Source organism: Protopterus annectens, chromosome 7.part0 (genome assembly GCF_019279795.1).
Source record: "Protopterus annectens isolate FY-2018-M chromosome 7.part0, PAN1.0, whole genome shotgun sequence".
NCBI classification, from domain to species: domain Eukaryota; kingdom Metazoa; phylum Chordata; order Ceratodontiformes; family Protopteridae; genus Protopterus; species Protopterus annectens.
This window is the reverse complement of record NC_056739.1, coordinates 1,787,908,723-1,787,922,806: the sequence shown is the minus strand read 5'-3', so window position 1 is coordinate 1,787,922,806 and position 14,084 is coordinate 1,787,908,723. Positions and strand designations below refer to the sequence as shown.

Below are 14,084 nucleotides of genomic sequence, written 5' to 3'. Positions count from 1 at the left end.
CTCTTTCTACAGAAAGCAGCCAGCTCCATTGCTCTACCCATCTCTATTCTCATCAACCGATCCACTACTGAGGCTGAAGTCCCTGCAATTTGGAAAAAATTGTACACCTTACCTATCCATAAAGCAGGCAGCTCTACCGAACTGCCCAAATTTCGGCCCATAGCAATCCTATCACCCTTCTCAAAAATCTTGGAAAAATGTGTACACAAACAAGTCCTACAATACCTCATAAAAGAGAAGCTAATCACCCCCCACACAACATGGCTTTTGCCCTGGACACAGTACCTCTACAGCCCTCATTTCCTTCATCAACACCATCTCACAAGCTAGAGACCAGAACAAACTTGTAGCTTGCATCTTTCTTGACCTCTCAAAAGCTTTTGACACCATATCTCACCCCCTCTTCTTATACAAACTCTCTAAACTCAACCTATCTACCTCTACTATCTCCTGGTTCTCTAGCTACCTCAGTAATCGTCTCCAATCAGTTAAATGGCTTTCTGGTATCTCCCCTGAACTTCCTGGTCCTCCAAGGTTCAAATTTAGGCCCTCTACTCTTTAACATATTCACCAACCAGCTACCCATATCCACACTGCAGTCTCTCTGGTATAATATGCTGATGACTCCACAGTCATCACCATAGCCGATACCATCCCAGATCTACATACAACAACTCAGAATTCCTTTCATTCTATTGAAAACTGGCACAACAATAACCAGCTAATCCTAAAACCTAAGAAGACTAAACTCTTGCTCTTCATTCCAAAAAGTATGAATCATCTTAAACCTTCTTTTCATATCACTTCCCTCAATAACATACCAAATTACTTGGGGTCATTATTGATGACCATTTCAAATATGACCTACATGTACTTAGTAATATTAAAAAAGCTCACCAAAAACTTGGACCCCGCTACAGGAATAAAAACGTTTTTATCCAGTAAAGCCAAGAAAGCCCTATCCCATGCCTACCTACTACCAACCCTACTATACGGCTCTCAAATCCTGACCAGCTTACAAACCACACTTCTCTCTAAACTGGAATCCACTTACAACAAGGGGGCCAAATTTGCTGCTGAACACCCATTTTATTCTCAACACTGCTTAGCACTCAGGAAACTAAACTGGTTAGAGCTTCCTAACAACCCTCTCCTCTCTCAGCATCAGATAACTATTCTTCACTAGCCCTCTTTCTGTCCCAGCATCCACTCTATCATCTCCCTCTACACCCCACCTAGAACTCTTCGGAGCTCAAAATAACATCTCCTTTCTATATACAAGCCAAAGATTAACATTAGCAAGATCCTCTACAGCTATTCCCCAGCAACAGCTGGAATAAACTTCCATTACACATTTAAAATACTAAGCCTAAACTCCAGTTCAAAAATGTAGTAGAAAAACACCTAAGCAATACAAGACTATGGCAGTGTACCTATCCTCCTGATTGACCTGGCTCCTCCCTCTCAATTTGTCCCCCCCCCTGCACTCCTGTGTCACCTAACTACAGTTCTGTACAATACTCCTTCTTCATACCTGCACTCCTGTGTCACCTAACGTCTTTTCTCTACAACTACAATTCTGTAGAATACTCCTTCTTCATACCTGCACTTCTGTGTCACCTAACGTCTTTTCTCGACAACTACAGTTCTGTACAATACTCCTTCTTCATACCTGCACTTCTGTGTCACCTAACGTCTTTTCTCTACAACTACAGTTCTGTACAATACTCCTTCTTCATACCTGCACTTCTGTGTCACCTAACGTCTTTTCTCTACAACTACAGTTCTGTACAATACTCCTTCTTCATACCTGCACTTCTGTGTCACCTAACGTCTTTTCTCTACAACTACAGTTCTGTACAATACTCCTTCTTCATACCTGCACTTCTGTGTCACCTAACGTCTTTTCTCTACAACTACATTTCTGTACAATACTCCTTCTTCATACCTGCACTCCTGTGTCACCTAATGTCTTTTCTCTACAACTACATTTCTGTACAATACTCCTTCTTCATGCCTGCACTCCTGTGTCACCTAACGTCTTTTCTCTACAACTACATTTCTGTACAATACTCCTTCTTCATGCCTGCACTCCTGTGTCACCTAACGTCTTTTCTCTACAACTACATTTCTGTACAATACTCCTTCTTCATGCCTGCACTCCTGTGTCACCTAACGTCTTTTCTCTACAACTACAGTTCTGTACAATACTCCTTCTTCATACCTGCACTCCTGTGTCACCTAACGTCTTTTCTCTACAACTACAGTTCTGTACAATACTCCTTCTTCATACCTGCACTTCTGTGTCACCTAACGTCTTTTCTCTACAACTACAGTTCTGTAGAATACTCCTTCTTCATACCTGCACTCCTGTGTCACCTAACGTCTTTTCTCTACAACTACAGTTCTGTACAATACTCCTTCTTCATACCTGCACTCCTGTGTCACCTAACGTCTTTTCTCTACAACTACATTTCTGTACAATACTCCTTCTTCATAAAGCCTCTCCACCATGCACCTGCATGCACCTGCTTATTTTTACTATAGACTCAAATAATAATTCTTGTGCCATTTCTACTTCTCTGCAAAACACAAAGTGATGAATGTAAAGGTTCTAATTGTATCCTCCGTACCCTGTCACTGTACTAGATGTACTATGCTTATATGTAAATCTAATGTCACTCATGTTAAACTATGCTTAAGTTTTGTCTGTTGGGAAACAGTTTACAGAACTATGTACAATGTTACTTTAGTTAGATAATCAAATGTCTATTGTTTTTTTGTGGAGCTTTTCTCCCCGGGCCTCCACTGAAAAAGAGCTCTGACCGAGCTGGACTAACCTGGTCAACAAATGTAAAATAAAATAAATAAATAAATAAATAAAACCACAGTCTTGAAGCCAGGGAATCGAGCACCTTGTAGCTGGATCACACTGCTGCTCGTGCTCAAACTCAGATATGAGTTCAGTCAAGCAGCTGTCCAGTTCACAATATTCTCAGTTAGTATATATCATTAGCAGAGGAGTGGGGAATGCCTCCCACTCCAGAATGAGTAAATTACAATACATACAGCTCCATAATGCATTTTGAACTGCATGTTGCTTTGTATTTTTCAAACAAACCATTTCATTGTGACCAAGTGCTTTTAAGAATCAGCAGGCTTAAGAAGTAATGATTATTTTCTTGTTAATGTTGCAACTTTCTTTCAACAGAAAATGATAGATTCCATTGATATGCAAGAATTAATTAAACAAATGAAATGCAGTAACTGACCTAAAAGAGGGTTTTTATTTACCTCTAATCCTCCTTAGGTAAAAGTCGTGTTGGAATGATTGTTGGAGCCATCATTGGGGCCCTCTTGCTCCTCCTCCTCCTCCTACTTCTTCTGTGGCTCCTCATCTGCTGCTGCAACAAACGACGCTACCAGAAGGAAGTGGCGAATGAGATCAGGTATATCAGCCAGAGTCATGGGTGTCTAATGAATAATAACAAAGTGACAGCAAGCGATAAATAGCCTAAGTGTATGACAAAGTGAAAGCAATCATATGAACCTAGACATGTAACAAAGTGAACGCAAGTGATAAGAGCCTAGATAGATAACAAAGTGAAAACAAGTGATACGAGCCTAGGTGAAAGCAAGTGATATGAGCCTAAACCAAAAAAAACAGAAATAAAACATGACTTCTGATGGAATGAAGATTAAAAATAGTGATATAAATCTTCAAAAAAGACTAGAACAGAAACAATTACAGAAAAATACAAAATAATAATAATAATGTGAGAGAGAAGCAAATAAGGGCAGCAAAACAGCCAGCTGGATGGCTTACTGGGATGGAACTCTGACTAGAGTCAGGATGGCCTAAGTTGATGTACAGTTTGGGTGATTGAGGAGCTGGACAGGAGAGAGAGAGGGGAATGGCAAGGGTTATGCCTTCTCACTTCCTTGATGTGGGAGCATGCTTAGGCCATTCCTTATAGTTTGGTCCTCAGGGTAAATGGAGAACCAGATAACAAAGATGTTAGCTTTCAATGGGGTGGGCATGATGAATGAGGGGTACTTCTCATCCTCATTGAATGATGTCTAATATACAGAGGAGGATATGGAAATTCCTTTTTATTAGACAATTTCCTTCTGCTACTACTAGAACTATCTGTGTCTTTGTTTCACATTACTCTAGTTTCCACTTACATGTCCTGATATTTTATAAGGAAGCTGTATTCACTAGATGTAACTGCTTCTGTCTTTGAGGGTCATATTTCCAGTGATTTATAGCTACTGCTATATTGGGATGTCTGTACAGCTTCAGTTTAACAGTCTGTCCACAATAATTTGCCTTTCAGTGTGTAGACCATCAGCCATAAATACATGCACCCAGCAATAAAAAGTGCAACTGTTTTTAGATCTGTACTGCAAAATCTGCATATGTCTGTTTTTACCCCATTTTTCTAAATATTTGGTAAACCATCATGTAAACAGCCACTAATATGACCTAGCATTCTCATTTATTCATCTTTTGTCCAAAGTTCACCAGCACAGGGAGGCATTTAGCTCCAAGTTTGACAAGGAGGTTATAAGACTAGCAGGATGAACACCAGACAGCTGATGAAGACAAAATGAAAGGGAAATGAAGCAAAGGCAAATAAGTGTGATAACATAAAGTGAAAAGTAAATCCACATATGTGTAATACTTAATTAACGTTTTATGTGAGGTCCTGTAAAGATACCTTTTAAGTGTGTGCAAATTTTAAAATATGCAATTTTTATGATGCCCTACGTTTGTAAGCACATTTGAAAACAACACAGAATTATTGAATCATGTGAATATTTTTTTCTGTCATTTTCATGGTTACACTTTTAAATTTTAGATAACAAGGTAGATGTACAGTTTTTCATTTCCATATAAACTAAAATAAACAAATATTACAATCTGTTTAACTTTATTCACATTTTATATTGACATAACTAAATACTAATCTTCTTTTAAATGTACAGTTATGCTTTGCTCCAAGGATACTACATTTGAATATGTTGGTATCAGTCAACAGTATATAAAATGCAGCACCTCTAATATGACAGACAAGAAGCCCTGATGGCAGCCTTACACCACACTCCTTTATTTAATCAAATCTAACAATGGATGCATGAAATGATGCAGCAATGCCCAGAAGAAGACACAAACAATAGTTCCGTAAGACAATCTTCAGCACCAAACAGCAGTTTTGATAATGAAAATGTATTAAATCAGCACTACATCTCACAACAGACCTAATTAAAGCTGAAGTATGAAATCTAGGTGTTTTGTGTGGTGCAGTTTTGATTTACCACATTTTCATTATTAAATTACATTTTGGTGCTACAGTTTTTCTTGTGGGACTATTTTATCTGTCTAAATAAAACTTTTTTTGTTGGACTATTTTATATATATATATATATATATATATATATATATATATATATATGTGTGTGTGTGTGTGTGTGTGTGTGTGTGTCTGTGTGTAAATCAATATATATAAATATATATATATATATATATATATATATATATATATATATACACACACACACACACGCAAATACAAATATATTTATGAGTATTATTTACTCTATTTAACTCATTCTTTCCAGTACAGCTCTTTGGAGTGTGTACCTTTAACTTGCAGTGGGTGTTGCTAGAACCTTTAAAGAAATGAAGTTATCACTTACATTTCTAACAAATACTCATTGACAGAGGTCAGATATCAATATAATTGTGTCTGCCATCATGTATGCTTGAAGATAAAATATTCTGGTACCTTTTATGTAGCATGGTTTTGGAATTGTTAATGCAGATATGAACAAGCAATATTTGATGCCTAGAGGCACAGTAGGAGGTAACTGCAGAAATGCCTGGAGGTGCACTCAGCTGTATTGAGTTAATATAGCAATAACCCATGCCTGGGTGTGGGTAATGCTGGAGTTACCTATGGTTGGTGTGGTTTGGTCATGAGCGCGAAGCCCGAGTGACCAAACAAAGCCAACCATGGGTAAATCCAGCATTACCCACACCCAGAAGTGGGTTATTTTTATTATACAATGAAATTATTTAAGAAAAAAAATAATTAATTTTCTTAAATAATGGCATTGTATAATGCCTCCTTGCTGCCCTTCCACAGCTGTCTGGTATTCTGCGGCAGTTCTGATGTACTGTGCATGCTTATGCCTACGCAGTACATCAGGGCTGTGGGCAAAAGCAACGGAGAAAGCAAGATCTCCGTTGCTTTTAACAAACTGTTTCACTACGTTAAATGGGTTAAACGGAGCCATTGCTTTTTTAAAGTTGTCTCGCTATGTTAAACCCATTTAACATAGCGAAACAGTTTGTAAAAAGAAACTGTTTCACTATGTTAAATGGGTTTAACATAGCGAGACAGATTTAAAAAAAGCAACGGAACTGTTGCTTTTTTTAAAGCTGTCTCATTATGTTAAACCCATTTAACACAGCAAAGCAGTTTGTAAAAAGCAACGGAGAAAGCAAGATCTCCGTTGCTTTTTACAAACTGTCTCGCTATGTTAAACTCGTTTAACATAGTGAGACAGCTCCGTTGCTTTTTTTAATGCTGTCTCGCTATGTTAAACTCATTTAACATAGTGAGACAGTGTGAAGCAATGGAGATCTTGCGTTTTCCGTTGCTGTAAAAAAAAAAAAAAAAGAGTTATAGTAATGGAAAAAGTCCGGGCGACCGGACCTTTTTCCATTACTATAACTCTGATTTACAACGTGCACGCTGACCAATCAGCGTGCACATTTTTTTAATATTAATGGGGGGTTGTTGTATAATGTGCAGTTTATCAACAGACAGAACAATTTTTACATGCGGTCAAGCATTCCATTTTTTGAATGTTTAGGATATTGTAAGAAGGAAGACTGTATGCATGCAGGTAAAGTAAGTGTGTGTTTGGGATACTAATGTAGAAATGTTCACATATACTGAAGGTTTCTGCATTAAGGGGTGGGAGTGTCTGCCTGTATGCAAGTTGGGTTAGAATAAGTGCTAAGTAAGGGGATAGATTTAATACTGTGGTGCATGTGGTATGTATATCTAAGTATCTTGTATAGTGGTAGTGTTACACAAAAGGTTTTTCTAAGGTACATTACAGGTTTGAGCTAGGGAAACCTTTGGAGGTTAAGGTTAGGATACATTACTGACCATCTTATTAATACCTGGTAACCATAACACTAACCCTCTCATTGTCTCTTGCCTTAACCCTATACCCTTCCTTAAAAAAACTCTTTCCATACTACTACGACTATTCAGGCAAACTATGTCTCAATGTGTGGTGGGGTGGTTTGGTGATTGGATTATAAAAGGAAACTGTTTCATTTTCTAATTTTTTTTTGTATTGAGTGTTGAAATGCTGGCATTGATCACCTATGATAACTCAACAAATACTGATACATAAATACAAAGAAATAAAAATGGATTGCAGAGTGACAATGTGTGAACAAAGAAATGAACCAATTAAAAAAATGCACCAATTTCAGGAGTTAAATGAGGAAGAACTTTAATGTGTTAAGCACTTTTATCTTGTATAAAACCAAACCTTAATCAGAATACTGAATGAAAATGACCAATATATATATATATATATATATATATATATATATATATATATAAAATCAACTGTGTCATGATCACTCATATGATAAAACAAATTTAATTAATAAACTCATCATTTTGATCTTTAAAACCCATTAAAATCTATTAAAGATGTTAGTGTTAAAGTGAAACAGCATTATTATCATGTATCAATCCCTTTCTACAAAGCAATTTATAATTTAGCTGAAAGGGTTCTTAAAATATAAGAAGTTTATATAACTTTTATTCAAGACAATGGCCAACATTAAATCTAAGCTGCCAAATCAGGTCACGTGTTCCAAATTTATTTTAGGATCCCTAAATACCAGATCAATAATACTAATATAAATTTATTAAAATCTGCACGTTAAAGAATGTTTTGATGAATAATTATTAGTGTCATGTTTTCAAACATCATATATATGTGTTCATATATTCTCTTTTTCAACATTTGGAAGTCTTTCCCACATAAAATGACAGACATAATGTACATTCTGCTAAGTATACCACTTTTGCTGAACTACCATCAAAATGCTCATTGCTGCATATTGATGATTTGTAGCCTTAAATTTTAATACAGATTCATCCTGAAATATACTCACACTGACTACAAGCTCCACATATCCATGTTCAAAAAGTCTTTGACCATGTCTTAAGGTATTACTTATCTAATGTTTTTTTGATATTATTGATTTACCAAATGTGAAATAAGTTGTATACCCCCAAATATCCACCAGGGTTTTATCCTAGAGAAAAAATATTCCAATGTTTAAAACATATGCTCTTAACCTCATTAACTGAATTATAGGAAGTTAGAATGGTAGATCTTGAAAACTCGTGACCAGTATTAGATATCATGACTTGCTCCTCCCTTTCACTCTCAGAACAGAAACAATTATGGGCTTTCTACCCAGTATAGGCATTAAACATTGTATTTATGTTTATCGTGACATAATCGGAACAATCTTCTAACAATTCAAAAAAACCCCCCACAAAAATACGTCCACAAACTGTTCAAACATCAACACATTCCAAAAAAACACCAATCACAACCTTCTAATTCCAGTTTATAACTTTCGAAATTTTAATGAAAATTCAAATAGCTTTCATCCATAGAATCATGAGACTTCATCAAAACATTTTGAAAACATACAAAGAATCCCCAATTGATTAATCTCATTATATGAATTTTTTTGGGAATAGTTTGGTGGTAGCAATTCACAGGGATACCCTTTTTGTAAAAATAAATTTTTATTAATTCAATTTCTTGAGTAAAAATGTTGTTATCTATTGTTAGTCTTGAAACCCAGATCATCTGTGCTTTAACCAATCCCCTTGTTTGGTGTGTGGAGTGGCAACTTGAAAAATGTAGTTACCTGTTTGAGAATGTGGATTTCCTATATATTCTAGAAATGTATTTGCTTTCCATGTGATTCTCATAAATGTCCACACCTAAAAAATGAATTACTTAACTGGGAAATCTGTGGGTAAATCTTAAAAATGTGTAATTTGACATATATTAATGAAAGAAATCCTATAATTCTTGTAAATTACCTACCCATAAAATGAAAATGGCATCAACATATCTGTAATATATATTTATGAAGTCCTAAAATCTAGTATTGAAAACATTCCCCAAAAAACAACACTGAATTGGCATAAATTAGGGCTGCCAAGGCCTCCATTGCTACTCTGCCCTTCTGGTGATAACATTCACACTCAAAAAAGAAAAAAAATGTTGATCAAAAGGGCTTCCATAACTTGTTTAATAAGTAACAAATTGTGACTTGAGATGTATTTATTATTAATCAAAATGTCATGAAGCCAATCAAGACCTTCCCTGTAAGAGTTGGGTGTAAATACATTTTGAATATCAATCTTTACAAAGTAAGCATCAGAATAAAAGGGAACACCAACAACAATTTTTCAGTAAAATTCCACAAACCATTTAAGATGTGTGCATGTTTCTGTAACGGATGTGTTAATATCTATCAAACAATAGACAAAGGTTTTACCTTGGTAACTATAGAAGCCAGTAGTGGTCACAAAGAGGGGTCTTCCCTGTCTTTGTAGTCCTTAGGGATCCCGACTATGGAAAGAACAAAGGGTTCCTTTACAAACAAAAATTCCATTTCCTATCAATACAAGTTTAAATACAAGGGTAATTCAACATGTAAATATTTTCCTGTAAGAGTTGTTAATCTCATTTTTAGAGACAAGTTCATTAAATGAAGACTTCAGAAAAATGTCATACATTTTACATAAATAACCGATACAGTCCATCAGAAAAAAAGCCCACCCCCTTGTCAGGTTTCATAATATGCAAGGATTTGTAACAAGATAATTTCCATAAACATTATCTTTCCAGAACTGTTAAATTATAAATGTCATTATGTAATTTGTTTTGAGAGAACTTTCTTAAGTCACCTTTGCAAAACTCTTCAAACAAAGAAAACATGGGATGCAATTTACTCCCTTGGCTTGCTGTTTGACTAAATCTTAGAGTATCCCATACCTTGATGAGGCTTATTACAGTATAGGACTTCAGTTATGTAATGTTCTGTTGGCTCCATCATCTTTGTTGTGCAAATAAACTGTGTGTAGATTTTACAGCAGCCCAACCATTGTTGACAGTTATTGTTGTACGGTTCCTGGGTTATGATGGCATTTGTCTACTGTGTAAATAAACCATATTATTGTGAGCAAATCTTAGACTAGCCTATCCCTTGTTAAGGCATATTCTTCTATATGTCTTGGGTTATGGCAGAGTTTTCTGTTGGCTCAAGCCAATGTAATCCATTGGTTTTGTTGAGTGAGCAAATTGTCACTGACAGTAAATTGTAAGATGTCCTACACCGAAAGTGTGATAAGAGACTTAGGGACACAGGTGGACAGTGGTCTTCACCTTTGATAACCACATAGCCACAAGTCAGGAAATCCTTCTATGTGGCACACCTCATCACTAAGGGCTTTTCATCCAGAAAAAAGGAGGTCATTGTCCCACTGTACTCATCCCTCATTAGACCCATTATAGAATATAATTCCCCATTTGGTATGTACCTCTCAAGACATCTGCAACAACTGCAGAAATACCTCACTAAAAGAATCACAGGCCTAAAGCAGATGCCCTATGCTGGCAGTCTAAAAAAACTCCAGCTATACTCTGTCGCATATCGTCTACTCAAAGGCGATCTCTGCTTAACATACAAGGCCATGCCAAACCCAGAGCTGCTGGACATGCTACACAAAGAAATCCCAATCCCTCAGAGACACATGCTCCAGGGATCTAAACCTTGTCATCACAATGAACAAAACATGCTGGAGGGATAGATTCCTGACCCAGAGACTCCCCAGACTCTGGAACAGACTGCTCATACATGTCAAGCAGAGCGCCCCTTTGGCCCTCTTCAAAAGGAACCTTGACGATTGGATGGAAGATAGGAAATTCACCCCAGGGATCATGTCAGTCACCCTGCTAGACAGGGGTCCAGGGAAATAAATATTGTGGGAAGAAATAACCAGGGAATTGTTATGCCTAGGTTTGTACAGGCCCTAGGGCCGATAGCCTAGTACCAACCTATGAATCTTTTTTGAGGGTTATTACTCTTCTGGTCATTGATTATTATGGAATCTTCTGTTTTCTCCTTTGGATTTGCTGTGTAAATAAACTGTGTCATTCTGATTAAATCTTAGAGTAACCCACCATTTGTTAAGGATTATTTTTGTGATTCTTTTCTTATGATTTCAGGTCCAGTTACTAACAACCAAAATTCTCTGAATTCATAACTTACCATGTGTCTTGGCTATGGGAAATAGAAATATATATATATAAAGAGAGAAAAGGAGGAGAAATTGATGGAGATGAGTGATAGATCGTTAAAATGAAAATATGATTTCACAGAGCCAGGAAATTAGATAAAATAAATCAATAACAAAGACAATGTTAGAAAAGTACAGGTTAGGAGCCAGGAGGTAAACTCTAGACACCACACTAATTTTTATTAAAATACTTATACTGTGCTTTAAATAAACTAATTACGTTATTGCAGTCAAATCCAAGAGAAAATGAGGCTTCATGAAAATCATACTTCTCAACTTCTTTGCCCAAGAACTCTGGATAAATCTAAAATAATGGCAGGATAAAAGTCCAAAAATCAGGGATAGTTTAAATATTATTTAAAAAGTTAATAAAATAATAGGTTTTGCATCAGTATGGATTTCATTGAACAATAAGAGGTATGAAACTTTAATGAATGACATTATTGTCTTACTGCAATCCTCAATGATTTACAAGAAAATCCAGAATTTTACAAGGGATGGGCCAAAAATATGAGACAGAATGAGGGATATTCTGCAAAATAAAGGGCAGTGGTGAGGTATGATGAATATTTATGGTAAAGTGTGGCAGTTACTTAAAGTGCTTTAAAAATCTCAGTAGAGATAGGATTCAAAAGAACAGTGGTGTGTTCTTTACTTATCACAGAGAAAATGGAATTTCAAGTTATTGAAACCTTGGGCACAACTATTAGCTATATGACATTGTTAGCAAAGTTCCTGAGTTTAAGTAGAGATCAGTGTCTATGAAAACTGAAGACATATCAGGTAGAGTTATGGCAATAAAATGATTTAACATTATATTTAATATAAAGGGGTAGGGCTACGTACAATATCTGTCATATCTACGTTAGTTTCATGCCACAGCTTTGTGCAGTATATGCATAACTATACGCAATATTTGCCATAATTATGCATATTGTCTCTCATACCCACTTGCAATGTCCATTGTTGTTAAATATAATGACTGTCATAGCTGAGTACAGTATCTTACATAATTGTGTGCAGCTGTCTAATCAACGTATAGTGTCTGCATAGCTATGACAATGTCTGCTATAGCCATATACAGTGTCTGCCATAGTTGTGTGCAGTGTCTACAGTAGTTATGTCAATGTCTGCCATGGCTATGTGCAATGTCTACCATACTTGTGTGAAATATCTGTCATAGTTATGTGCAATGTCTGCCTTATTATTTGCAATTTCTGGTCAGAGCATTTTGCAAAGAGAACAAAAGCAGATAGTTTTATTGATTGTCTGCAAGTGTAACTATTAAGACAGAATCATTAAAATGAGGCAGAAGTTGAGACTCCAGGGGAAATCAGATATATGTATAATTTCTTAGAGAGATTGAGTGTTATATCATGGTTCTCTTTTGATATGTGCTTTTTTTTTTTTTTACATCAGGGAGGACACTGCAGCCCCAGTGAGTCATCCCAGCAGTCGTGCTAGTAGCATTCGCTCCATACTGGGCTACCGACCACATCATGTGAATTACTCTCTACGCCGCCAGTATAAAAATGCTAATCAAAATGATCTTAGTGATGTCAACAGTCCTGCTAGTAGTGTATATGCTTCCTCAAGGGCAGGAACACAACAGCCTCCCAGAAATGCTGGAGTTACATTTGCGCCTCTTCCGTCAGCTCAAGTAAACACCTCCAGGGCTGCAAGTAATGGTTCAGGCATTCCATCCTCAAGGATTGAGGTATCTAAGAGGGACAGGATTGGAGGCTATTCACTTAGAGAAACTGAACGGCCTGGCTGGGGTGATATAAACAGGGTACCCAGTAATGCTTCTGCCCCACCTGGAGAATATATTGCAAACAACAGAAATGATAGCCCCTTCACAACACCAGTACGCTTCAATGCAATGGAGGACATCAGCAGAATCCCCAGCAATGCCTCTGACCTCCGTTTTGGAAAAATAACTGACAACAATATCAGCAGAATGGGTGGTATACCAGTCATGATACCTGCACAGGCACGGGAAGGCTATGCTGTATAAACTGTCGCAACACAAGTGAAGACTTTACTTTAGATTGAGATGCACCTCCTGACATAGTACTCCAAGAGAATACATATTGGATCACAAGTAATAACAATAACAAATGCAGTTATCCCACAGAGATAAATGCAAAACTTCAACCCTCCAGCTAATTAAAAACTCATAAAATCAGACTGCATAATGAACACGGTGAAGGAGTTTTTAATGGGATAGTGCAATTTAGGCTTAGACTCTGCACTCCGTCACTGTGATTGCACTAAACCAAGGCAACTGTAAATGCTAGCAAAGCTGAAGTTATTCTATATGTAGTTGAAGAGGGTGTAATTTCTATTATTACAGTAAATGAATAATATATGACATAGTATGCTTGACAATGGGATATCATTACATATTGTGTTGCACTGTGAGGCAGAACATGAAGCAAAGAGCCTATTTTGTTGCACAATCATATCTGATTACATCACAGGCATTGTAATTCTAGTTATAAAATGGGATTAGAGCATAAATAATAGATGTTAACATTCTATTTTCATACACTGTAATTTATAGAAAATAGCATTAGAACCAAGAACCACTTGGTTTTAAGGTCTTTACTGTAATGTGCATACTCATTATTGTAACTATTGTAAATT

General features: G+C 36.4%; 1 protein-coding gene across 1 annotated transcript in view; it reads left to right on the top strand.

Moving 5' to 3' along the window:
* Positions 1-13,546, top strand: part of LOC122805875 (coxsackievirus and adenovirus receptor homolog) — a 19,897-nt gene extending 6,351 nt beyond the window's left edge. Inside the window, exons 2-3 of the mRNA XM_044076124.1 lie at positions 3,311-3,449; positions 12,855-13,546. Coding sequence (XP_043932059.1) covers positions 3,311-3,449; positions 12,855-13,452 — 737 coding nt within the window. The 3' untranslated portion in view covers positions 13,453-13,546. The remainder of the gene's footprint in view (positions 1-3,310; positions 3,450-12,854) is intronic.
* Positions 13,547-14,084: the final 538 nt, after the last annotated feature.